At 40.3% G+C, this 27,859-nt stretch overlaps 2 protein-coding genes across 2 annotated transcripts in view; both read right to left on the bottom strand.

Moving 5' to 3' along the window:
* The window catches only part of ELOVL4 (ELOVL fatty acid elongase 4), a 299,610-nt gene that overhangs the window by 13,523 nt on the left and 258,228 nt on the right, over nt 1-27,859 (bottom strand). The window lies entirely within an intron of this gene.
* Nucleotides 1,984-22,965, bottom strand: LCA5 (lebercilin LCA5). Its single transcript, XM_050950117.1, has 8 exons — nt 22,845-22,965; nt 21,456-21,839; nt 17,479-18,008; nt 15,215-15,352; nt 9,815-9,911; nt 7,136-7,284; nt 5,092-5,230; nt 1,984-3,650 (listed from the first exon to the last, which is right to left on the bottom strand). Exons 2-8 carry the CDS (start codon nt 21,652-21,654, stop codon nt 2,848-2,850), a joined length of 2,055 nt encoding a protein of 684 aa, XP_050806074.1. The 5' UTR covers nt 21,655-21,839; nt 22,845-22,965; the 3' UTR covers nt 1,984-2,847.

Here is a 27,859-nt window from a genome sequence, read left to right as displayed (position 1 = left end):
ATTTATTCTCGCACTAAAAATGTTAAAAGCTGCTTTTTCATGGTAGGAGGGTTCAGGCATCTGAGCATGGCCCTCTCCATCAGCCCTCTGAGCATGCCACAAGACACTAGAAGATGTGCTCATCATCCATCATGGACCTTTTGTGTTTGGTTGGAGACATTCATGAAGAAATGTTGTTCTCTCCAAAATTATGTATGGCAGCTGGAACTGAAGATTATAAATCATCAGCCCTGTGTATGCACAGCTGGGGATGACAGGCCAGATTCTGGCCCATGTTACAGCCCTTTATGTTGTTGCAGTATTGAAGAAGGGCTGTGAAGTTATTCTGAATGGGCAGGTCAGAGTTCCACTGGCATGAAGACTGCTAGCCTGGTGCTGAGACAGCACAGCTGACTCTCCGATACACCCTCCTGGCTCATCTTGGGAAGGGGGCGTACTAGGCGCATGGTTGAAGGAGACAGGATGACCAGAGCACACTTTGCTCCTGTGATCCCAGGGCCGCATAGCAATCCCTTGAGGTGCTTACAAAACTAGCTAAATTTAGAGTAGCTCTACAGCCAGACTAGTCCCTGGCTGCCAAGAGGATGAGGGAAACAAAGGTGGCTTAAAGCCACCTTTGCCTCCCTCTCTCCTCAGCTATGCTGAGCACAAGTCTGACACAATTAGAGATCTTTTCTAGCCTGATATATCTGGGACCAAACAACTTCTTGCATGACAAGAAATTCTGTAGAGATGTGGAAAAAGATGCTGATCCTGAGATACTTGTTTTCTATGTAGAGTCTTCTGTGACTCACTATGGCATAAGTTCCTTTTACATTCTCTTTTCACCTATTCCTTTATTCTAGGTGACAGCTTGTCATTCCCTGCTTAATACATGTTCCTTTTCATAAAGATGAAATTACATGTGCCTTCCCCTATCACCACAAGGAGGCACTCTGAATGCATCACAGACAGCAGACGTCAACAGTCAAAGGGAGGTACTCCACATCAAGGGTAAGACACTCCTAGTTGCCTTTAGATAAAACATTCCACACCATTTTCCTAAGTTAGCTGGCTGACGTGGGAGTCCAGTGGTTGCTCCCGAATGCAGGCTCTCTCACATAACAGCACATTGCACCATTAGCCAACCCCTGTGTTTATATTTGTATGCATTTTACATTAAATAATAAAGCTCCCTGTGAACAGTACAGTGCTATGCTTTATGCATCAAACTACAGAGTCCATTACTAGAGTTGAAAAAAATTAAGAAAAGACACAAAGCCAAGTATACAAACTCACAAGATGACCCATTAGCAGTTCTGAACATTTACAATTTCAAGAATTTTTTTTAACATGGAAACTAGATCAACAGCAGGGGTCTGGCCTGGAAGATAAAACAAGTATACACTGTACTAGTACATACAACAGAGGGCTAAATCACATTGTAAACCCAACTGGAATGATTTAATTAGGACGGAGAGAGGGAGAGGCAATGGGTTGAGAACTTCTATGGGTTTCTCCAGCATCAGTTCTCTAATAGGCAGTAGGCAAGATGTTTCTATGAAGGGAGAATGAGCAACAACTCCCAATTATAAGCATCTTCTATATTTAAGGCATTCCAGATCTCATTTATAGCACATTTGTACCAATATATCAGAGCACCTTCTCAGATTCTGAAATCAGTCAACTGATAGCATGGATTTATAGAATTTAAGGTTTCTGCCTTCTCACACAAATATTTGGGTAGGTTATGTTTAGCAATGCACACTGTTCTCATCTCAATTTAAAAAAAAAGTTTGCATGACTTGGAGATAGTCAGATTTTGCAATATTTCTGGAAATTATTATAAAATATACTGATTAACTTCCTCCTAACTCATCATTTAAATTCCCAGCAGTTCATATGTTTTATTTTCAGTGGGGAGTCCAAACCCACTTCAATTAAGAGAAGTGTGACTATGGCATAGGTTTTCCCAGAACAGTATTTAAATGTGCCATGCAAAACTAGCTTATAACAAAAAGATTGATGGGGCCATAACTCATAGCCTTTCAAATTGTAGGCTGAATTATCCTTCCTCCCCTCATTATCTGTACTATTTTTAGTCCAATTGGGGAAAGCAAACAACCAAACAAACCCCAGCAGCTTTATATAGGACCTGCATTAACTGCACTGAATCTGCTTTGAAGTGTTTGAATATCCCAGTGGAATAATGGCATTGCACAGCCTGGCAGGAGACAAGAGTGTGGAAAGTATCATGGGACCTTTACGTAGCCACAGGCAGAGACTAGTGAGAAAAGTGACACAGGTCATCTTTGGCTCTAGAAAAGCAGGTATAAGTGTTCCCCAACTACTTTCTCTCCCATTCAAATCCATGAAAGAGCATTAGTGGTGGCCTTCTGGAATACCACCAATGTGCCCTGGCAGTTGAACAGATTTGATGGTGGCAAACACACATACAGAGAGTAGACTGGAATATGAGTAGGGTAGAAATAGTATCACCTCCTGAATGAAGAAGTGAGCAAATACCCAAACTCAGTTGCATTACATGGGAATCTGTCAGGAAATTCCCTTAAGATTATTGGCTGTAGTATGTAAAAAGTAATCACTGCAACTCCTTATTTTCATGGACTGTATTAGGAAAGATACATTAAAAAAATATAACTGCACAAGGAGCCAGACTGGTTAGAATAGGCCAGACCGGTCTATCTGAATATGCAGTGTATACTTCCTCTATACATATATTTATCTATTGAAATCATCCCTTCATAAGGCTTCAATATCTGAAACTTTTAAAATCTGTATAAAATAAATACTGTATTAAAATATTTGGATAGCATTTTCACACACAAGTTATATAAAAGGTGGTCATCACAGGATTACTTCTTCAATTTCATCTTCGAAAGAATCAACAGCCTTAACTGCTGGCCGGCTTGTTGTGTGCTGTAAATGGTGCCTATTTGGGTTAAAATGTCTTCCTTCACTGAAAAAAAAATCATCATCTTTAACTTTATTGCTTTTGCCTAGAGGAAGAGCACTGCCGGAATCATAGTCAGCTTCCAAAGGACTTGAGTCATTGCTTTTAGGTGGAGCGATGGTGTTGGCACTAGTTCCAAAAAGTTGCTCCATTAAATTAGACTTTTTCTCTTTCTTAGTATTGAAATCTGTATTTTCTTTAGTATTTTCTTCTAAGACAATACTTTTTTGATTAAGCCAACTTGGCCTCCCTGATCCTTTCCCAAAGGAAGGTACGTAACTACCAAATGTCAAATCATTACTTGAATCTGTGGTTTTAACATTTTGCCGCTTCTGTCCTGCTTTTGTAATAACATCATGGCTGTCATATACTGGAAATCCATTAAATAATTTCTCTGTGGTCTCTAAGAACTGGTAGGTTTTCTCATTTTTCTCTAGGGAGTCAGATTTTGATGCTGTATCTGTGAGGTGTGCTTGTGAAGCAAGTTTCATACTAATAGCGCTTTGAGTTTCTCTGTCAATTTTATACATTTTAGCCAGCAGCAACTCTTTTTTTTGTTGGTCTTCTTCTAGTTTTTCAGTGTTGTATATCTCATTTTCAATTTTATATATTTCTGACTCAATTCTTGCCTCCTCTTCTTTAGCCAATAAAAAGTTATTTTCTTTTTTCCTTCTGTCAAATTCTTCTTTTTCCCACTCTGCATGCAATTTTTTAAAAAGTTATTTGATATTTTCTAATATTTAAAAGGAATTTTTAAGTCATATATAAAAACAGAGCTTTTATAATTCTTGCAACTAGCACTAGTTTATTTTTTAAAGAAGTCATTTTTCATAAACATATTTACAATTAGACACAGGCTAAATCTTCTATCCTAACTTAAAACATGCTAATTTTGTAGTATTGTTGCATTATTCATCTCTTTTAGTAGTTTCATATTCTACTGATTTTATCCTTGCCCTGTGTTTGAACAGAGATGAATATAACATCGTTGATTTTAATAACTCTGATTGACAGTGTGCTTTATATTTCTCTGTTAACATCACTGTCTTCAAGACAACTTTGGAATATACTTGTTTTCTGAAGTGCTACTGCAAAGCCAACTGGATAACAAAATACAAAATGAGTAATAATTTTCAGTGGTTTGTTTTAAAGTTTTCCTACAGTAGGGAGCAATTTAAAATATTACCTCTTCCTCACTTGCGTGTCTACAGGCCATAGCGTGTGTTGAAAATACCTCTGCACAAGCTTTCTGTGCACCATCAAGTGAACATAAATGATTATTTACAAAAACAGCACACACTACTTTTCACAAGTATAAATGGCTACATGAGGTGTAAGGGGGTGAAAATCAGGTCCTTCCACATATAAACTGCATACACAATGGATTTAAGAGTTTGTGGCCAAGTGATTGTACACACAAAGTTGCATGCACACACAAAAAGGCAATTTTCTGAATATTTACCCATCCAAAAAATAATTGTCCTGTCTAAACATGAAGTTTTAAGGTAGGTTCAGATTGGAACAAGAACAACCTGATACATGTGTACAGAATAGATCCCCCAATCAGGAATCCTCTCTGAAGAGCTGGGACATGGACCTCGGTGGTGACGGCATTAACTTGTACTGTACTTTATACCAAGCTTATGAAAACAAACTGCAACAGTTAATATTTTTCATCTATATATGGCATAGCATCTCCACTATGAAAGAGAAGTAGGAAGCTGAATTTCAATGGGGAATGCTAGGGAAAAAAATCTTATTTTTACAGTAAGGCGGACGAGAGTGCTAATATTAGGACTATTTTACCCCAAGACACCAGGGGCAGATTCTCAGTCGGTGCAAACTGTCCATTGACTTTTTTCATGGATATTTTTTTCAGCTGTGGTTCTCCACAGTTGGTATCTGGCTTTGAAGCCTTGTCTTGGGGCAGCAATAGCAGGGCACAGGAAGGAGGTTACTTTGTATTCCTTAATATTTTCTGTTTTGACCTTGTTCATGTTAAATCATTTATCCTTTTTAGTGGTTTTCCTTTTCCAGAATCAATTTGTTGTTTTCAAGAGAAGTGTTATAGGCCTCATTTGATTGGTATTTTGTTTTGTCTAGATTTTCCAGCTTGGCAGTAGCCACAGTTTTCTTACCGTCACATAGTTTCTGGGCTTTCTCCTCTAAAGCCTGCAGTTCTTGGTCATGTTTCATTTTCTCCTCTCTCTCCCTGTTCCGTTCTTGACTTAGATGCTCTGCTTGTTCTTTCCATCCTTTCTTCTGAGTTTCCTGTTCCTGATGTAAATTGATAAAAGAAAGCGATAGAAAATTTCTGCAACAGCTTTTTTTGTTTATTGTTAAAACACAAAATCTTCTGAATTGGAATGATATTAAGGACTTCAATGAAGCCACTTCAGTTTACCTCAGCTGCGGAAATGGCCCTAAAACTCTTATCAGACCTAACATCGTCTTAAGTACTTGCAAATCATCAACTTGACTTTGTATGGCATCTTTAAAAGAACCTGCATCCTGTAATGCTTCATACTAAAATTTATTTGTTCTGTGTTTGTATAGCGCCTAGCACAATGAAGTCCTGGTCCATTGGCTGGGAACGGCAAACCCCGGCCACTGGGAGCTGCGGGGGCTGTGCCTACAGATGGTCAATGCAAACAAAATGTCTCGCGGCCTGCCAGCGGATTATCCTGATGGGCTGCGTGCCGAAGGTTGCCAACCCCTGGCCAAGGCAGATCACCCAAATCTACTACATTTTAAAGTATCAGAGGGGTAGCCGTGTTAGCCTGGATCTGTAAAAGCAGCAAAGAGTCCTGTGGTACCTTATAGACTAACTAACGTATTGGAGCATGAGCTTTCGTGGGTGAATACCCACTTCATTGGATGCATGCGGGTGAATACCCACTTCGTCGGATGCACGTTTTAAAGGACTCTTGCACCAAAGATTATAGATAATAGAGAAGAAGATTTTAGAACGAAAGACCTAGGAATCAAACTGCCAACCCTGAAAAAGCTTCAGCTGTTATAGAAAACAGCAACACAGGCCTCCCAAGAGCACCACCCTAATGCTCTACTGCTGAACTGATTCCCAGCTGTAGAGAAACATATTCAAGATTTTAGTTCTGGTAATCAAAAAGCCTTCTTGAAATTGATCCAAGCAACTTTAGGGAACCACTTCTCTCTCTGACATCATGACTTTCTAAATCATTACTTTCTTCTGAACTAACAAGAATGGTCAACCACAAGGATAAAAATCCTGTGAATGAGGAAACAAGGCTTTCCAAATATGAAATTTAATTCAGACAGAGATCAGAATGACCATGAATCTCAATGCCTCCTAAGCTGAAAGTTACACTTTTTTTAAGCTTAGCTTTCCCACAATTAGAAAGAACATATTACAAATGTAGGGAGGGAAACAAACAGGAGATCCTTGTGGATATTTCACTTTTAAGCAAAGTCCAATGTATTCCATGATTCTACAGCTATGGAATTTACAGCAGACTTGGTAGTCTCTACCTTTCTTAACGAACACCTTCTGGTAGCTCCTCTGTGCATAAGTTACAATTCTCATACCCTTTAAACATTTGTACAGTGAGTGCAAGTAGATCTAAGAAGGTGAACTTATATCACCTTACACTTCACTTGAATTTTGGTCTTATGGCTCAAAAGTATTAAAAAATCAGTGAGATACTATTTTATAACGAAGATGTTAACAGCAAAAAACATTGGGATAAAGATAACAGAAATATATTTCATGCTTTACGTAGAGGAGCACTACTATATAGGATTTGGACACTAGTGCAATGGGACGAAGCACTGAAATCCATGATTGTGGAAGAAGGCTGGAAGTTAAAAGTAAATCATAATTAAGGCTCAGCAAAAATACTGAGAACAAGGGACTGCTCAAATATCTAGACTAGAAACAGAGAAGGAGAAAGAAACCAAAATGTCAAATCCGTAGAGATTACAGTGAAATGATAAAAGGTAATAAAAGAAGCAGAGCAAGTTAACGATAGTCAACAGGATTCAGAGGATATTGAAATGTAAACAGGGTTATGTAAAACCGTAATTTTGTCTGAGAGCCTAATCATTTTCCTAAGATATGAGGATGTCTTTCCTAAAATATAAATTAGACCTTAGGAAATTTAGCTTCTTAAGTGGATTATTTGGAACTATAAAATAACTCACCATTCTGAGAAGTGTCTCCTCTTCCTTCTGATCTGTTACATAAACAGAAACAAACTCTGGTGGTGGAGGAAATTCTATCGGTGAGAAGTACCCACTAGTCTGTACTCCTTTTGTAGTCTGGATTCCTTTTTTAGTATTCTGGCTACAGGCTGTAATAAATATATACAAAAAAAAGCAAGTCAAATTTTACTTTTTTTTGTAATTCAAAATATTCACAAATAAAAAGAACCCCAAAATTTAAAAAAAAATTGTCATCTTTGCTTCTGATGAATTTATACCTAAGAGCTAATAGTATTCCTATAACTTCGAAGAATACATAAAAGCACCCCGATCTAGTGAGGATCAGCAGGGTTTTTTCTGTTGGTTTGTTTTTGTCTTCCAATTAATTGCGATAAACCAACCAGAGACAGGATCAGAAAAGCCATCACCATGATGAAGAATAGGAAGGCGGCTGGACCTGATGACATCCCAGCAGAGGCCCTGAAAGCAGACCTGGATGCTTCAGTGGAAATGCTGTACCCCCTCTTTGAGAAGATATGGGAAGAAGAAGTGATTCCAGTAGACTGGAAAGAGGGATATCTCATCAAAATCCCCAAGAAAGGAGACCTTAGCAATTGTGCCAATTACAGAGGAATCACACTCCTGTCGGTGCCAGGGAAGGTCTTTAACCGAGTCCTCTTAGAGAGAATGAAGGATGCCGTGGATCCACAGCTACGAGATGAACAGGCAGGTTTCTGGCAGAACAGATCATGCACGGACCGGATAGCAATGCTTCGTATCATAGTCGAGCAGTCTATAGAGTGGAACTCCTCGTTGGACATCAATTTTGTTGACTATGAGAAAGTGTTTGATAGCGTGGATCAAGAGACCCTTCGGAAGCTCCTTCGGCACTACGGCATCCCAGCAAAGGTGGTCAACCTGATTAAGAACTCATATGACGGTATACACTGTAGAGTGATCCATGGAGGGCAGCTTACTAACAGCTTCCAGGTGCAAACTGGAGTCAGGCAAGGATGCTTGTTGTCACCATTTCTCTTTCTCCTCGTCATCGATTGGATCATGAAGACATCCACCTACGAGCGTAGGAATGGAATCCAGTGGATGTTGTGGACCCAGCTTGATGACCTGGACTTTGCTGATGACCATGCACTCCTTTCGCACAGTAAACAGCAGATGCAAGAGAAGATCAACGTAGTGGCAGCCACGTCATCACAGGTTGGCCTCAACATTCACAAGGACAAGACCAAGATCCTTAGGATTAACTCCACCAGCAATGACCCAGTCACACTGAATGGAAGCCCCCTGGAAGAAGTGCAGTCCTTTACCTACCTAGGTAGCATCATCGACCAGCAGGGTGGCACAGACGCAGACATCAAAGTAAGGATTGGTAAGGCAAGAGCAGCCTTCTTACAGCTCAAGAACATCTGGAACTCTAGAGAGCTGTCTTTGGCAATAAAAATTCAACTGTTCAACTCCAATGTGAAATCAGTCCTACTGTATGGAGCTGAAACCTGGAGGACAACCAAAACAACCATCAGGAAGATCCAGACCTTCATAAATAGCTGCCTCAGAAGGATTCTCCAGATCCACTGGCCAGACACCATCAGTAACATCCACCTCTTGGAGAGGACCTGTCAACTCCCAGCAGAGGAAGAAATCAGAAGGAGAAGGTGGGGTTGGATAGGACATACACTACGCAAGCAGCCAACTAATATCACCAGACAGGCACTGCGGTGGAACCCCCAAGGCAAGCGGAAAAGAGGCCGTCCAATAAACACCTGGCGACATGACCTTCAAGCTGATAGCAAAAAAATGGGCTATACCTGGAACCAGTTAGAACGAATGGCCCAGGATAGAGGACTCTGGAGATCTGTTGTTGGCGGCCCATACCCCGATTGGGGTGACGGACATGAGTGAGTGAGTGAGTGACTGGATGATGCGTAATAGCAGGATATTTCCATTAAAGGGATCAGCCATAAAATAGTTTAAAAGTATTGACATCAAAACCTGCTTAAAATGACACAGAAAAGACTGCTTGCCTTACTCCTGGTGAGTAATCTTACTGATTCTGTAAGAGTGCATCTGGCCCTATATTCATAAGTAAAACAAGCTTTCAGTCTGCCTGCAGATTCAGGAAGATATCAGTACACTGATTTGCATTTGAAAAATTATCTTCAGTCACATGGACTGTACTACTTTTTTCAATGCATACTTAAATTCTGCTCTACAAACTGGAATTAGCAAAAATTCAGAGAAACCCTAAATCCATGATAATGGTGCATATTTCCAGTGGGTCTAATTATAATCAAGCTACCTGCTTCATTACTAGTTGTGATTTAATAGCAAACTATTTCTAAACAATGCCCTTTCCCCATCCCCCCCATGAACATTTGGGATAAATGTAAACTGTTGAATTGAGAGCAGACAGCCCTAGTTGTTTTGTTGGGGGTAAGGTGGCTTCATTGTACTATTATTAGAGGGACAGTCAAATAAAAAATTACAATGCATGTCATTGGTTGTTTTGACTGCTGTGTTTTACAGAGAGTAAAGAACTCCATAGCCTGGGACAGGACCTGAAAGGGTCAAAATGAAACAAACATTTAATGGCTTGAACACTGAAAAAATAATAGAGTCTATTTGGTAGTAGCTTTTCTGTTTATATCCTTTTTTTAAAATTACCTTTTTTTCTTTGTGTAACATCCGTTTCTTTTTTAGGTGATGGCTTCAACATACGGTTAGCATATATATTTTTTGCATCAAGTTCTCTCTCTTTTTCCTGATAATGAATGAGGTAGAGGCAGTAGAGTTAAATTAATAAAGTTACATCAACTTATATTTAACAGCCATTGAAATAAATTGTGGCAAGGCTAAGCAACTATGCAGTTTAAGGGAAAATTATATATATAGTTCATTCTTCATTGATTGAATAAGGTCCTTGATTATTCAGCACAATGTTTAAAGAAACTGTTCAAATCTTTAAATCACATTTCTAGTACATGGTTTCCTCCCCTCTCAAAAATCAACTGATTGCCAAAATACTCTCTCACATTTAGTATTGTATCTTTGAACTTAGCTAAGATAAAACTGAAGGCCAATATGTTCATACAAAGGTGCTTAACATTTTAGAAAGCTAAATTACAGATGCATGTGCCTACCATGTTAATTTTTTGTATTATATTAAGTAACAAAAAAAAAAATCACATTAGCATTACTACCTGCTAGTGGACCGGGCAGTAACTCTGACAAGCAGGATCCACTACATTACAGCTTTGGCAGCATTGTCAGAATTGGCCCTGGGTGTATTATTCAGAAAGAGAACACAGCAGAGGATATGGAAAATGCAAGTACAGTAACTCCCCACTTAACGTTGTTGTTATGTTCCTGAAAAATGCGACTAAGTGAAACGATGTTAAGCAAATCCAATTTCCCCATAAGAATTAAGGTAAATGGGCGGGGAGGCAGGGTTAGGTTCCAGGGAAATTTTTTTCACCAGATAAAAGACTATTTTTTATATCTATCCATCCATCCATCTGTTGTACCAATTATATTAGACCAGTAAAAAGCAGCAGGATCTTATTAAAGGGGATAAGACATTTGTCTCATTTATTGTCAATACCATAATAAAATAAAAGATAACAATTTATGACTAATAACTAATATCTTAATTCTTATACACACACATTATACCTATTACCTATACACACACACACACATTCACATTATACCTAATACCTATACACACACACACATACACACATTCACACACACACACCCACATTCATCAGGTGTTCTGCAGCTGCTGCATAGTTACCAGTCCTGAAGATAGCTTAAGTTCATGGCTTGATTTTGCAGCGTGGGTTCGTAGCTTGTGGCAGCTAACTGGCCAGGAAAGCTGGGCACAAGGCTGAGCTGGATCTCTGTTGGGCAGGCACCGATGTTCTTCCATGTTGGCAGCAGAATGTTACCCAGAGTCTCTCATCTCACCCTTCTTTTTTATAGGCTTTTAGTTTGGATTCAAAGTCTATAGGTCTTGCTGTGTCACGCTGCCTCTGGGTTTAGATTGATCACCCATCAATTGCAGGCGTGACTTTCAGCCTTGGACCTGGCTTTGATCTTCCTTCTGTTGTTCTGTTGTCCTTTTCTTTTTAGGGTGGATGCTTCTTACTTTGTTTAGGGCTGTTGTCTAGGTCTTCAGCCGTTGGTATTTGAACTTTATCTCATCAGGACAGGCTGGGGCTGGAGGTTGATTCCATCATTCATACATACCTCATTCACACATCTAAACTAAACTAATAAGATTACACCAGGGTTTGCAAAAATGAAGGTTGGAGGAAGCTTTTACAAAATGGAGTGAGTGTTTTAAAATGGGGTTTGAATTAAAATATGGAACAGAAGTTACAGTATAGGCAAGTGTAGTGAATGGTGAACAGAAGTTACATTAATAAAGTGAACAATTGAAAACAATTTCATTTATCAGTTCTACATTGTCCCCCTTTTGACCCTTCAATCCAGGGGCATTGAATGGGTCACACTTTATGTAATTGTTTTAAGGCAGAACCAACATAACAGTTAGGATTACTAATAGGACAATGAGGGGATGAAAAATTATGTTTAGAACTGCTGACCAGGTGGGCTGCTTCTACAACACTTTGCCCCTTGAGTTATGACCATTACAGTAGTTGTTGACATTGTAGGGCAAGGTGATCTGTTGCAAACAAACCAAATAATTATAACTAGGTGAATATAACTAAACCTATTACAATTGACTAAACACCAGATATAATCTACACATAAATGAAAACAATTATAGTTACAATAATTGGGAATACAATAAAACCATTACAATCATTGGGTACATTGACAAATAAAATGAGGACCAAGTTTGATGCTACAATAGTCATCAAATAATAAAAGTTACTGAAGTCAGGACCTTTTTAAGCACACACAGCAAATAAGATTTTGTAGGAGGACCACAGTTGTCATGCAAGGTTAAGCTGATTTGGACTTAAACTAAACAATGTAGAACTGATAAATGAAATTGTTTTCAATTGTTCACTTTATTAATGTAACTTCTGTTCACCATTCACTACACTTGCCTATACTGTAACTTCTGTTCCATATTGTAATTCAAACCCCATTTTAAAACACTCACTCCATTTTGTAAAAGCTTCCTCCAACCTTCATTTCTGCAAACCCTGGTGTAATCTTATTAGTTTAGTTTAGATGTGTGAATGAGGTATGTATGAATGATGGAATCAACCTCCAGCCCCAGCCTGTCCTGATGAGATAAAGTTCAAATACCAACGGCTGAAGACCTAGACAACAGCCCTAAACAAAGTAAGAAGCATCCACCCTAAAAAGAAAAGGACAACAGAACAACAGAAGGAAGATCAAAGCCAGGTCCAAGGCTGAAAGTCACGCCTGCAATTGATGGGTGATCAATCTAAACCCAGAGGCAGCGTGACACAGCAAGACCTATAGACTTTGAATCCAAACTAAAAGCCTATAAAAAAGAAGGGTGAGATGAGAGACTCTGGGTAACATTCTGCTGCCAACATGGAAGAACATCGGTGCCTGCCCAACAGAGATCCAGCTCAGCCTTGTGCCCAGCTTTCCTGGCCAGTTAGCTGCCACAAGCTACGAACCCACGCTGCAAAATCAAGCCATGAACTTAAGCTATCTTCAGGACTGGTAACTATGCAGCAGCTGCAGAACACCTGATGAATGTGGGTGTGTGTGTGTGAATGTGTGTATGTGTGTGTGTGTATAGGTATTAGGTATAATGTGAATGTGTGTGTGTGTGTATAGGTAATAGGTATAATGTGTGTGTATAAGAATTAAGATATTAGTTATTAGTCATAAATTGTTATCTTTTATTTTATTATGGTATTGACAATAAATGGGACAAATGTCTTATCTCCTTTAATAAGATCCTGCTGGTTTTTACTGGTCTAGTATAATTGATATAACACATCCACATACACATAGTATAAGTTTTAAACAAACAATTTAATATTGTACACAGCAATGATGATTATGAAGCTTGGTTGAGGTGGTGAAGTCAGAGGGTGGAAGAAGGTGGGATATTTCCTAGGGACTGCCTTACTGCTAAATGATAAACTAGAACTTGGCTGAGCCCTCAAGGGTTAGCACATTGTTGTTAATGTAGCCACATACTCTACAAGGCAGCTCAAATGGAGGGAGGGGAGACAACATAGCAGACAGAGACAGACACACACTCCGTGTGTGTGAGAGAGAGATGCGCATTACCCCTTTAAGTACGCTGAACCACTCTAAGTAGATTGCCCTTTTAAGTAGACCACGAAGTTGAGACAGCAGCTGCTGTGAGCACAGCTCCCTCTATCCTGAGTCCTGTTGTGTCCTCCCACCTCCACTCTATGGAAATGCAGTAAGCAGAGGGCAGGAGTGTGTGGTGGGAACACCCTCGTATTCCCCCCCCAACCCAGCACAGCAAGCAGGAGGCTCCCGAGAGCAGCTCCAAGGCAGAGGGCAGGAGCAGCACATGGCAGTGGGAGGAGGGACACTTGAACTGCTGGCAATTGATAGCCTGCTGGGCAGCTGCCACACAGGGAACTTAGGGGAGCTGATGAAGGGCTGTCAGTCCACCCTGGTTCCAAGCCCCCACCAGCTAGCTCCAACAGGCTGCTCTTTCTGCAAGCAGCTGCCAAACAACATTATAGGGGAGCACTGTGCAACTTTAAATGAGGATGTTCTCTAATTGATCAGCAGTGTAACAACGAAACATTAACTGGGATGACTTTAAGTGAGGAATTACTGTACCATAATTTGTGTGATGGTCAGCCTTGGGGAAATAGGCCCTGTTTCAACAAGGTAGATAGTACATGCTTATGTAAGTATATGAATAGTCCCTTTGACTTCCGTGCTTAAATACCTTGCTGAACTGGAGCCATAAAGATTATCTTTGGAGCAATGCAGAGATTAAAATTGATGCAGTTGTGAGAAAAATGCCATTTTTTTTGCCTTAAGCCATATACAATACTGGGATATATTCCCCTCACATAGCTCTTACTAAAAAGAACATAGAAATAAATGTTGCCTAACCAGGAATACTGAATTTAGTTAATAAATAGTGCTGAGATTCTTCTGTTCATGAATGTATTTTTCAAGGTATCCTAGTCTTCTTTAAAGGAACACTGTCAACTTAAGACCCATTTATTTGAAACTAGCAAGTTTATTTAACTTTACTGGTAGCACTTTATATTACTGAAAATGAAAGTTTTAAAAATCCTATTTACTTTTCAGAGCACATGCCAGTTACTTTGAATCTCTCTCAGACTGGGCAGTTAACATTATTTAAAATCAGTTTCACTTTTATATCCTCCCATGGTGTTTAGCTGTTTAAAAACAACTTCTTCCAGTGGAACTAAAAGTCATGGAAATATTTCTATCAACCATAGGTTTCATGAAACCTTTCTATACAATCTATATTTTGGTCCAAATCTGAACTTGCAGCTTCTCTTTCAGGAAGTATTGACTAAGGAAGTACTAAATAATACTGTGCATTATGATTTTTAAAACAATGATTCTTATAGCCTAATTTTAGAACTTGTACACCTAAAATGAGCAAGTAATTGCTTGTGCAGATAAAGTAACAATGCATGCCAATTGCCAGTATGCATATGCAATTACTCAATCTATGTGCACAGCTACCGTAATTGCATATGCAATTTAGGCATATTAATTGCATGTACTTATTTCCAGGTATGATTTTAAAAATCCAGCCCTTAGTTTTCTGTACAGCTTACAGTTTAGCAGTGATTTCTGATTGTGTACTTGACCTATCCTTTTCCTACCTAATGCAAATAATAAATAAAGGATGACTGATATTAACACATTCCCTTTCATACAGGGTATTCCAGAATCATAGTTTAGGAGATTAAATTTAAAAAGAGAGAGTGAACCCATATGGAGAAAAATTAAGTTAATTTTGCAAGGAATGATTAAAATAAACTTGAAATATTTCAATAATAAAGTACTCTCACAGCTAAAAATACCTCAAAGTGGCTGGATTTTAATACTACAGTACATAATTTTTACCTTTAGCTTTTGATTTAGTTGTTGAAGCTCTTCTTGGAGAGCTTTATTTTCTTCTTGGGCCTCATGTACCTTTTTTTTCTCAGATTGCAACTGTCGCTGGAAACTGCTGTTATTCAGCTCAAGGCTTTTCTCCAAATCCTGCAGTTCATATGATAATAGAATGTTTTAAAAAAGCAACAATTTTTTTAAAATAAACACAATATATAAAAAACTATTTGAGGGTCAAACCTGACTCTGCCTCTAGTGTGGTACAGAGGCCATTTGACTTTGTGTCCACAGCAACTTGATCAAATCCAGATGTTAACCAGAGGGGACAGCCACATCAGCTTTGGTTGGTGCGCAACCTCACCTCACCCACATACAGGGAGATAACTCTGAGGAGGCATTGGGCATTCACAATACCTCCCAGATTCTGTATGCTATCGGACACAGAGGCCATGGGACCCAACAGAGGGCTCTCAAACTGGCATATTAGAAATAAAAGAACAACCCCAGGAAAAACTGGGATAAGAATAAGGAGGAGGAGGAGGAGGAGGAGACGACATCCTCGCAGATTTCCCAACCTTCCTTTAACCATTTTTAGTGAAGGTTTAATTTTGGGGGACCCTGTCCTTGTGATAGCTGTTCAACATGAACAGCATATGATGACACTGTGAGGAAGAAGAAAAATATCCAGAGTGCCTTTTAAGAAAAAAAATCACTTATCTCATATGGGATCACAAGTGCTAAAATGCCTTAATTGTAAACCATAGACTCACCGGACTGGTAGGGACCTCGAGAGGTCATCTTGTCCAGTCCCCTGCACTCAAGGCAGGACTAAATATTATGTAGACCACCCCGACAGGTGTTTGTCTAACATGCTCTTAAAAACCTCTAATGATGGAAATTCCACAACCTCCCGAAGCACTGGAATGAATTGCCTAACTACCCTCACAGTTAGGAAGTTTTTCCTAATGTCCAACTTAAACCTCCCTTGCTGCAATTGAAGCCCATTCCATCTTGTCCTATTCTCAGAAGTTAATAAGAAGAATTTTTCTCCCTTCTCCTTGTAACAACCTTTTCTGTACTTGAAAACTGTTATCATGTCCCCCTTTCTCTTCTCCAGACTAAACAAACCCAGTTTTTGTCAATTTTCCATCACAGGTCAAATTTAATTATTTGTATTTATCTTTTATCTGTGGACTTTCTCCAATTTGTCCACATCTTTCTTGAAATGTGGTGCCCAGAACTGGAAAATACCTGATTACAGTATGGCAGAACTAATGTTGTTTGGGTTCTCAACTCTACTTTTCCATACCTTGACATATTTGGATTTCACTTAAATTTAACCTAAGTCTTGAATTTCCTAGGTTTATAATGCTTGGGATTTTTTTTTAAAAATAATTATACCATCTTTGTAATTTTTTTTACCTTAAATTTCCTACGTAGGCACTCAACCTTAACTCCATCTTAACACAGTCAAATATGAGTATAAATACCAGGCAAAAACGAACACCACACACAACTGCTAGACAGTTAAGTTACTCTTATAATGTTACAGGCCCAATATAAAAATAGTTTTGACTTAAAAGGGCTCTTTCTCTTTCCCATGGCTATATAGTTTTGCTGACTAAGATGCAAACATTATGCACAAAATTCCTAAAATAAATATACATGTATCTATACCACGAGACAACTTTGAACAACATGATGATAATTCTTTGAGGCTGACTCCACAGCCAGCCTATACAGAATAACCAAACATTGCATGGATGCTGAGTTGTATTAGTTTTCAAGTGAATTTGTTTTAAAAAAATATAATGTATTTTGTAGAACTTCAGCATAATATCCTCTAAAATCTGTGAGGATCCTCCTCTTATACACGCTACCTAGTCAAGCAGCATAAACTAGATTATGAAAAATTAAATTAGCTGCATACCTTTCTGGAAGTTATTGCTAAATTGATTAGCATTTAAGTTAAAAATGCCAAGTCTATACTATAAAACACACAAGATAAAACATACCAGTAAACAACATTATTAATAAACACATATAGTGTACTGCACAGATTGTAAAATGATTGTGCATAGTCCTGTACAAAATTTACATGGTGTTACTTATTTGCAATAGAAACCATTTTCCATTCACCCTACTGCTGTAAAATGGATAATACAAGTTAATGTATGACGCTCATACTGGAAAGAAGCATTCCTACTCAATTTGTTAAATTAAATTGTTAAATTAAAAAAAAATGTGGGTAGGAGAGGTCAGGAACGTTTTCTCACCTTAATTCTTTTCTCACTCTCATCCAGTCTGTTCTCTGCTGAGGCTAGCTTCTTTGCCAGTTCATCTCGTTCAGCTAAGTGCTTATCTTCAGAAAGCTTTTTCAATTTTTGCAAAGAATTTTTTGTCCTGTACAGTTCATCCTCTGAATCTTTCAGTCTTCTCTCAGTTGTGCGTTCTCTCTCTTGAGATTTTCGTAAGCGCTCCCTTAATATTCTAATCTCATTGTTATGTCGGGCGAGGAGCTGAGAGATTTCATTTTCTGTATCTTCAAACTTACTCAAGGCTTTCTCCTGTCTGTACTGAAGCCTTGTCAGTGCCCTGTTTTCTTTCTGCAGCTCATCTAGTTTGATGTGGAGTTCAGTTAGTTCATTCCGAAGCTCATTGATTTTTAGCAGTCTGGCAGAAAGAACCCTTTTTGTAACAAGATCTATATCTTTTGAAGGAGAATCCCTACTGAGGCTCTGGGAGCGAAAACCCCACCTTCTCCCTCTTTTGGCTGGTGCATATTTGGAAACTGGTTTCTTAGCGGCTTAAAAAAAAAAGCAGATTTTACTGTAAGGAACTCAGCAAAGCCCATTGCTATTCTTTTCTATTTAAGCAGGCATCTTCCTTGAAATAAAGCCCTTTTCGCCTGAGAGATTTTTGTACAGTACCTATGTCATGGTGGTTTTCTTTAGAGAAATCAAACACAAAAATGTTTATTCTCATTGTCATAGCTACAAAATAGAGATTTGTGCTTATGATATACTGCAAAGCTGCTATATACTTTGATTTTCTTCTTACTCTGACTTTGAAACCAATTATGCTGCTTGCAACCATCAGAATGAAATTATAAAGTAATCATCTGTTGTAGTTATATTTTTGTTCATTAATTTCAGATTTCATTATGTGTTTAAATAGAAATACTGTATCTCTGTACACATTTAAAATGGTGATCACCAGAGCTTCAGCTAGTTTTGTAGCAAGCATGCAGCAATTTTATTAAATACATTCAAATTTTATTAGATACATACATAGTATTTCTGGAAACCTGCTACTGTACTTGCTATAAAGACGATAACAATGGGTTCTTTGCAGTTAAAAAAAGAAGAAGTTCTAAACCTTATGAAAATGTGTTCTTCCCTGATAAACTTTACTTCTGTCACATGTTATTTTCCAAGGAGCATTCTCATTTTAGTATTAATAGATACTAATCCCAATTAATTTAAAATATTATTTGTATGCATGTTTCATATATACAACATACAGATAATATTTTAAAGTGATCTGGGATTAGTGGAGGTATATATATACACACACATTTTAATACATACAAAATACAATTTTTTATATATATTATATATATATACACATATATACACACACACACACGTATATAAAAAGCTTGGTTTTGGTCTTTTTGCATAGCTCAAACCATAATCATGCCGCATAAGACAAATAACCCATAGAAAAACTGTCATTTAGAGAACTGAATATATGCAGTTATTACTGAACTAATGCAGAATAGCCTTTAGAAGCAACATATTGGATGCCATCTTATACCTGCCATTGCAGCTTCTGAATCATGAGACTGGCATACAACAGAAACATACTACAGTACACAAATCAGGTATTAGCTAAGAGGGAGCATGCACTAGCTCCTCTATTTTCCTTTTGGCACTTATTGTATCTCCTCTATTCTACAGACAGCATTCTATGGCAAAACAGCAGCTTTTAAATCTTTTCTTAGTTTCCCCTAAGCATTTCACACACACAGACTCATCCACTAATATTTCTATCTGAAACTCCGTTTTCCATAGCTTAATCATATACAATGCTCAGTTTTCCTTTCATGGAGAGGATTTGGCACATTACATTCAGCTACAAAAGGGTTAGGTAATAATTATGCCACAGGGCTACCCCCTGTTTCAACCTATTTAATGAGTTCAGATAAATCTACCAACATAGATTTTATTTTCCAATCCATATGAAGCACTCAAGAGTCTCACATATGGTTTTGCACTTTTGACCATCTGTATAAAACTGGGAACGAAAGGTTGGTGTGGTGATCCTGCCATTTCTGATGTATGTCTTCATACATCACCCTCTTTTCTCCACTACATATTGCAACAAAACCATGGCAATTTTGTTTCCCAGAGACCTACATGCGAAGCTAACATACAAACAGGCTGGGGGACTTGACACTCCTTAGCACAGCTATATTGAGCACCATGTCAGCACCAAATAGGCCAACAAAGAAAGAGGGGTTGAAGCCATGATCCATGGGCATTTCATTGATTTGAGGCCTCATTATGATCTAGTCAGACCTCTTGCATAACAAAGTTCACAGAATTTCACCGAGTGATTCCTGCATCAAGCCCACTGTGACAAATATTGTACCACATGCAATATATTTGGGAACTATTATACAGACTTTATGAATGTTATCTGTATCTTTGTGATACTACTGTATCACTCAAAAACTTATCTGCAAAAGCAAGAAACTAAAAATCAGTGTGTCAGAGGGTGATTAATACAAATCCTGGAACAAGTAAACAACTTGAAAGAAGTATCACAGTTAGGGAGAATAGAGAATTCAAAAGACAGTCTAGGGTATAAAGACAACGCGTGAACTAACTAGAGGCCCTCATTTTGATCCAATCAACAGACGTGAACCTTTGTCCAAACCTTGCTGAAAGGCTGGAGGGACAAGGGTCTGCACATGACTGAGGCAGGCTTAAGTATGTGTTTAGACCTTTTATTTTTTGTCTGTTTTCTCTGCATTGCTTTTGTCCTTAAATAAAAGTACTTTGCTTTGGAAGGGTTGTTTCATTATTTGCAACCACTTGCATATATCATCCATAGCCCCTTTGAGAGAAAGCAAAGCACAGGTGCTGGATTCCAGTCAGGCCTGCTGGAATAATCACAGTGAACTCCAGCCTAAAACCCCAGTCAGAAGGGAGAGGTATGCAGGTCTCTGCCCAGAGAGACGCGAAGGCTAGAGTCCTGAGACTTAAGAGGGCACTCCTTGAGCAGACCAGGAGAGTCAAAGAAACTGTGAGACTCATATACTCTATCTCAACCAGAAGTTATCTTTTAGAAAGACAGGATATATTATAACTTAAACTGGAAATTGTGTGCGATGGCTCAGTATAAGCAGCCAAAACTCAGCATAGAGGCTGTTCAGTCATTATCCACCTTAGGAGTCACAGAGCTATTCTCTTCTCACTTCTTGCTGGGTGGGGAGTAGCGTGACCAGATGTCTCGATTTTATAGGGACAGTCCCGATTTTTGGGGTCTTTTTCTTATATAAGCTCCTATTACCCCACCCCCTGTCCCGATTTTTCACACTTGCTGTCTGGTCACCCTAGTGGGGAGTAAGTTCCATTACCTCCACAATCCCAGTTAGCAAAGCAGTTTACCCAAGGGGATTGAGGTGGGGGATGTGTTGGTAAAGGAGATGGGAGTGGAATGAATTTTAACTTTGGAGAATAATCAGATAAAGCACTTTTGTTTTTGAAGCTCCAAGGATGGGAATATGAATATTTCTTTTGAGAAAGAACACACTGTATACAACTACAGTGGAAAGTCTAGTAAAACAGATATCCATAATAAAGATCTTTGTGACATTTTGTCTAAGAAATTATAAATATTCTTCCCTGGATTTAAGTATTATATATACTGTATAACAAGGGTTTGCTTCAAGAAATCCAATGACAACCTTTGGAACATAAGCAGATCTGAAGTTCTGTTGCAATTAGAGGATGGGACCAGGGCAGAATTCACTTGCTTTTTTTATTTCTTGTCAGAAAAAATAAATAATTCTAAAATTAAGTTTAGCAGAATTTTATAGACAAAGGCTCATTTCAGTTATCAAAGTAAAACTTACAGACCACTTACCAAACATAAAATAATTTATATTTTCTTCCCTCAAAGTTTAAAATACAACTGACACTAGTAGACTGTTTCAGGGTGCCATGTATTGTGATCTACTTACTTTGGTAATGCACAAGGCTACTCAAAGTCTCTGTTTTGTGATCTTTTTTCGCACGGCTTGTAGACTGAGAGCTTAGTGTAAGTGATCGGTCAGAGGCATGAGATGCATTATCTTCATCTGAATAGTAGGAGTTGCTATTTTTATCATCATCTGATGTTCTGTCATGGTCAGAATCCAAGCTCCTTGTTCTTTCTCCCATTTCTCAAATCACAGTTGTTATTCAGATTTTTCTCAAAGAATGTTCATTTTGACAGGGAAGAACTTTTTAGTAGTTAGAAGTAAAACTGTTGGCTCCTTTCCAAATCTTTTTTAGCCTCATGTTCAGAACATGAGCTCTTGGCATTCATTTTAGCAAGCAGTGGCCATCATTCATAATGCATTTTTCTACAACAGTTAAAAAAAAGGAACTGAGAATATTTTAGTGGTTCAGTTTTTAGATTTCACACAGAAAACCCCCCCAGAAAGGGCAAGATAATTCAGGATTCCCACACTCTCATGCCAGACATGTCTGTGTATCAGGCTTGTCAATTATGTCAACAGGAATAGGTATCACTCTGGGAATTGCTCGATAGCCTTTTTGGATATTGCACATAAAAACACCTTTCCCCAGCACCCAAAACAATGAAAGGGTGGATTTAAGCATTACATCATTCCACATTATAAAAATGTATGAAGAGGTAATATTTGGACCACAAAACTGATGATGCATCTGACGAAGTGGGTATTCACCCACAAAGCTCATGCTCCAAAACATCTGTTAGTCTATAAGGTTGCGGCTTTTACAGATCCAGACTAACAGGGCTACTTCTCTGATACAAAACTGATGACAGACTTCTTAAAATTTGGACCCAGGGTTGAGGATCACAGGCTTTGGGGTATTTTGTTTTCATAGGAACACTCTGCAAGACTAATGTCAGGCACAAAAAATTAGTGAGGAGGCACTCTGTAAATAGCTGATGACTAGTAAACGCGGACCTAGGCCTGAAGAGTTCTGGGCACAGCAAGGGACAGACAGACATGAAACACAAGGAAGTGGTTGTTATCCCAGCTAGTGAAGGTGCTGATGGAAAATCAGCAGCCTTGACCCCCAAGCCCCTCCCTTCTCCCCTCAAGCCCGTCCTCCCCACTCCCAGCCCCCTCTCCTCAACCCCCCTCCCCACTTCCATTCCCAGCCCCCTCCCTCCTCCCCTCAAGCCCCCATACCCCTCCTCACTACTCCCAGCCCCCTCCCCAATCCTAACTCCCTTCCCCCCCACTCCGCTGCCGGCCCTTCCCATCCCCCACACCCCCTTCGCCGACCCCCTCCCCTATGAACCCCCCCATCCCAGCCAACGCCCCTTGCAATGAATCTGGGTCCGTGCGCGGCTCTCCCCGCCCCCCGCCCGGTACCTAGTGCCGCCGGCTCCGCGCCGCATCCTCTCCCCAGCCGACCCCCCAGGCGGTTGGCGGGCCCGGGTTACGCTGCGCTTAAAGGGGCCGCCGCCCGTCTCGGGATATTTACAGCGGGTTCCAGGGCAACGGGGCAAGGAGGGAGGCGGGGAATGGGCGGGGCGGGCAGCGGGATATGAAGCCACCCATTGACTGTCCGTCCTGCCAAACAACAGCGCAGAGCCAGTCCCTGCTCCTGATTGGCTTCGGGACATGTGGAAGGCGCCCCTCCTATTGGCCGGGGGTTTGCGGGGGGCGGGGTGCGCAAGGTGGGCTGCTGATTGGCTAGTGTGCAAGAGCCTCGCAGTGTGAACTCTGGCCTTAGCGGGAGGGGGAAGAAGAGGGGCGCCTCGCCGGGGAGGGGAAGCTAAGGCCAGGCCGGGACCAGGAGTCGATTGCGACCCGCTCCGCCCCGGCCCGCCGAGTGCGGTGTCCTGGAGCCCCGCTTCCAGTCTTGCTCCCTGCACCATGGCTACGGCAGCGCCCCTCCCCCCACCCCCGAGCGGGACGCAGTGGGGCTGCCCCGCAGACAAGCCAGACTGACAGACCTGACCCACCAGGACAACTTTTGTGGGGACCTGCCCAGTGTGATCAGCCCCCGCCTGGCCTGTAGCCTGCCCCGTCTGGGGTAAAAGCCCAACACCTACCCCGCACAATGCCAAGTCCCCAGTTGTCCCATATATGAAGAGAATATCTGACCCTTATTTGATGTCCAGGTTCCTGCACCAAGTCACACAGATCCTTCCTCACAAAAGCACTAAGGCTCAGATACTCCTGTTACTTTCTTTGTTGGGCCTATCTTGTAGCTGGTGACTTACGGGTATTCTTCTGGCTCTATCTGTTTCTTCACTTCAGCAGGTGAGTATTGTAGTTTAAAGAATGCTTGATAGAGATCATGTAAGTATACGTCTCTGTCTGAGGGATTGGAGCAAATGCACCATCATAGGACCTAATCACGTCAGCCACACCATCAGAGGCTCATTCACCTGCACATCTACCAATGTGCTATATGCCAGCAATGCTCCTCTGCCATGTACATTAGCCATACCAGACAGTCTCTCCGCAAAAGAATAAATGGACACAAATCAGACATCAAGAATTATAACATTCAAAAACCAGTCAGCGAACACTTCAGCCTCCCTGGTCACTCAATTACAGACCTAAAAGTCACAATTCTCCAACAAAAAAACTTCAAAAACAGACTCCAATGAGAAACTGCAGAATTGGAATTAATTTGCAAACTGGACATCATTAAATTAGGCTTGAATAAAGACTAGGAGTAGATGCGTCATTATACAAAGTAAAAACTATTTCCCCATGCTAATTTTCCCCCTACTATTATTCACACCTTCATGTCAACTGTTGGAAATGGGCCATCTTGAGTATCACATTTTTTCCCCTCCTGCTGATAATAGCCCACCTTAATTGATTAGTCTCATTAGAGTTGGTATGACAATGCCCATTTTTTCATGTTTTCTGTGTATAAATATCTTCCTACTGTATTTTCCACTGCATGCATCTGATGAAGTGGGTTTTAGCTCATGAAAGCTTATGCCCAAATAAATTTGTTAGTCTCTAAGGTGCCACAAGTACTCCTTGTTTTTTTTTTGCAGATATAGACTAACATGGCTACCACTCTGAAATGTTAGAAGAGAACTTCACCCTGATAATTCAAGGATTAATTATCATTAGTTAGCTATTTGTGAATATGTTAGCAAATAATTAATCATTAGTTACTGAATGACTTATATTCAGACTGCTCCATCAGCTTCTCCAGTTACAACAGTTTTATTGCAGTTAAGTCAACTGCTGAACTGCAACAAACACAGAGATTTTGCCACACTGAAATAGAAACTGTTTGGAGGATGTTTTAAAAATGCTTAAGTCTAAAACATATAGATAATTTGTCAAGTGAGCTGTTGGTGCCATTTATGTAAGTGATGTGTAACTTGATGCCTTTCCTGGAGCAGGACAAACTAATGCATGAGTTATTTAAGCAAATATTAGCAAGACTTCATGCTTTGCAGACCTCTAATATCCCCGAGAAGGAAGATTGAAGCCTTTACCTCTTGCATACAAAACCTGGATGGGAACGTTTTTGGAACAAAGCACTGCATTACAGGGCTAGAGGAGGAGGTAAAGACTGTTTTAATACATTGAAAGGGAATACTTCCAAGCCTCAAATCTTAACTGAAAGTAGGATTTTTTTAGAACGTTGAATGGAAACTTTGGAAAACCAAATCAGGTCCCAGTGTCATAGAATCTGAGATTCCTAGGCATACCAGCAGCAAGAGAGCTCCTAAAATTGTTAAAATTTGTGGAAACCTTGCTTATTCTATTGCTATATCTAAATATTGAAGGAGATCCCCAATGCACAGAAAAATGGTGCAGAATTCCACTGCACAATAGGAATGGCCGTGGCACACCAGGGGGGACTATAATAGTGACTGTATCTAATGTGATGGATAAAGCACAGATTCCTTGAGCTACCAGAACAAAAACAGCCCTTGAATCTGAAGGGGGAAATCTTCATTTTATTGGTTTGAGTGCCAGAACTTTAAGTAGAATTGAGGACTTTCTGGTTGAAAAACAATATGGATGAAGGAGCAGAGATGGTGCCCCTGTTTACTGCCCAGCAGTGAGAGTGAATCATGATAACAAAGCCTTTTGAGATTTAAAGCTGCCTACTTAACATCTGCAAAAGATCAGTGGATAATAAAATTCTTACTAAGGACTCAAGCAACGAGCAAGAAGATTATTTTTGTTTCCCTTTGCCTCCCCACTTTCTTGGGTCAATATTCTTTTCCTTAACACAAGATGTAACTCAGGAATTTCTGATAATTGTATATTGCAAACAAGCACAGACATTTATGTAAATCCAGTGATAACCATCGATGTGTAACCTGCATGCACATTATTACAGAGCACTTTTGTTCAAACTCCAAGAATGCTAGTCATATTAAAGAGACATGGGCTTAAACCAAAACCCTATATCCAGATATAGCAAACTTCCTGGACCAGGCCTGCAATCTCTAGTATCTAGTTGCTTCCCCTCTCCTATGCAAATAATGGTGTACCTGCAATTGTTACTAAGGGATAGATTCACAAAGAAATTTAGGCACCTAGAAAATCACTGTGATTCACTAAGCCTGGGCTGGCTACCGAGGCTTCCTATACAATGAATTGGGAGAGGTGGGAGGGTCACACGACAGGATGGAAGTTGTGATCCGGTCCTTCCTGCATGAGAACTACTCCTATACCACGCTCAGATGCATTTGTGGTTACTAGGAATGGTTTGTCAAAGTCCGGGGCCCTTAGCACAGGGTCAGACATGAGCGCCACCTTAAGTTGGGTAAAGGCCTTTTGACACTCATTAGTCCACTTAACTGCATTTGACTGGGTCTTTTTGGTTAGTTCGGTCAGTGGGGCAGCGATTTGGCTATAGTGTGGTACAAATCGCCTGTAGTACCTGGCCAAGCCTAAGAAGGATTGGACCTGTTTCTTTGACTTTAGGACAGGCCACTTTTGGATAGCATCCACCTTGGCCTGTAGGGCGTTTATGGTTCCTCGACCCACCTGGTGTCCCAGGTAAGTCACTCTGTTTTGGCCTATTTGACACTTTTTGGCCTTAACGGTTAGTCCGGCCTGCCTGATGCGCTCAAAGACCTTTTCCAGGTGTTCTAGTTGTTCGGGCCAGGAGTCAGAAAAGATGGCCACATCATCGAGGTAGGCAACTGCATATTTGCCCAGTCCTGCTAGTAGACTATCTACCAGCCTCTGGAAGGTGGTGGGTGCATTTCGCAGCCCGAAAGGAAGTACATTAAATTCATACACCCCCGCATGGGTGATGAATGCTGACCTTTCCTTGGCAGGTTCATCTAGCGGTACTTGCCAGTAGCCCTTGGCTAAGTCTATTGTAGATATGAATTGGGCACGTCCCAACTTCTCCAATAGCTCATCGGTGCGTGGCATTGGATAGTTGTCTGGACGAGTTACCGCATTTAGCTTACGGTAGTCCACGCAAAAGCATATTTCCCCATCTGGTTTGGGTACCAGAACCACTGGAGATGCCTATGCACTGGTAGATGAGTGGATTATACCCATCTGTAGCATGTTCTGGATCTCCCGTTCTATAGCAGCTTGGGCATGAGGGGACACCCGGTAGGGTGGGGTTCTAATTAGGTGAGCATTACCTGTGTCAGTGGAGTGGTATGCCCGTTCAGTCCATCCTGGGGTGGCTGAGAACAATGGGGCGAAGCTAGTGCACAGCTCCTTGATTTGTTGCCGCTGCAGACGTTCCAGGGTTGTGGAGAGGTTCACCTCTTCCATGCCACCGTCACTTTTTCCTTCGTAGTAGACACCTTCAGGCCACTCAGCGTCATCTCCTCCCTTGACTGTAAACTGACAAACCTGTAAGTCTCTGGAATAAAAGGGCTTGAGAGAATTAACATGGTACACTTTGGGCTTTAGGGAGGAATTGGGAAATGCTATGAGGTAGTTAACAGCTCCTAGGCGCTCTTGGACCATGAATGGCCCTTCCCATGATGCTTCCATCTTATGGGCCTGTTGCGCCTTCAAGATCATAACCTGGTCTCCTACCCTGAAGGAACGCTCGCTGGTATGTCTGTCATACTAGGCCTTTTGCTCTTCCTGAGCAACCTTTAGGTTTTCTTTAGCAAGGGCTAAAGAGTGTCGGAGGGTGTTTTGTAGGTTGCTTACAAAGTCCAGAATATTAGTCCCTGGAGAAGGCGTAAACCCCTCCCATTGCTGCTTCACCAACTGTAATGGCCCCTTAACCTCGTGGCCATACACAAGTTCAAATGGTGAAAACCCTAAACTGGGATGTGGTACAGCCCTGTAGGCAAAAAGCAACTGTTGCAACACTAGGTCCCAATCATTGGAGTGTTCATTGATGAATTTACATATCATGGCCCCCAAAGTTCCATTAAACCTTTCCACCAGGCCATTGGTTTGAT

Source organism: Gopherus flavomarginatus, chromosome 4 (assembly GCF_025201925.1).
Source record: "Gopherus flavomarginatus isolate rGopFla2 chromosome 4, rGopFla2.mat.asm, whole genome shotgun sequence".
Lineage (NCBI taxonomy): Eukaryota > Metazoa > Chordata > Testudines > Testudinidae > Gopherus > Gopherus flavomarginatus.
The sequence above is the reverse complement of the archived record's forward strand: the minus strand, read 5'-3'. Positions and strand labels throughout refer to the sequence as shown.

Excerpts from the sequence above, each read along its gene's own strand:
- LCA5 (XM_050950117.1), bottom strand. The coding sequence starts at position 21,654 with ATGGGAGAAAGAACAAGGAGCTTGGATTCTGACCATGACAGAACATCA. Across the intron at positions 15,353-17,478 it reads AGAGTGAGAAAAGAATTAAG|GATTTGGAGAAAAGCCTTGA; the intron begins GTGAGAAAACGT and ends TATGAACTGCAG. Across the intron at positions 3,651-5,091 it reads AGCCCAGAAACTATGTGACG|AGTGGGAAAAAGAAGAATTT; the intron begins GTAAGAAAACTG and ends AATTGCATGCAG.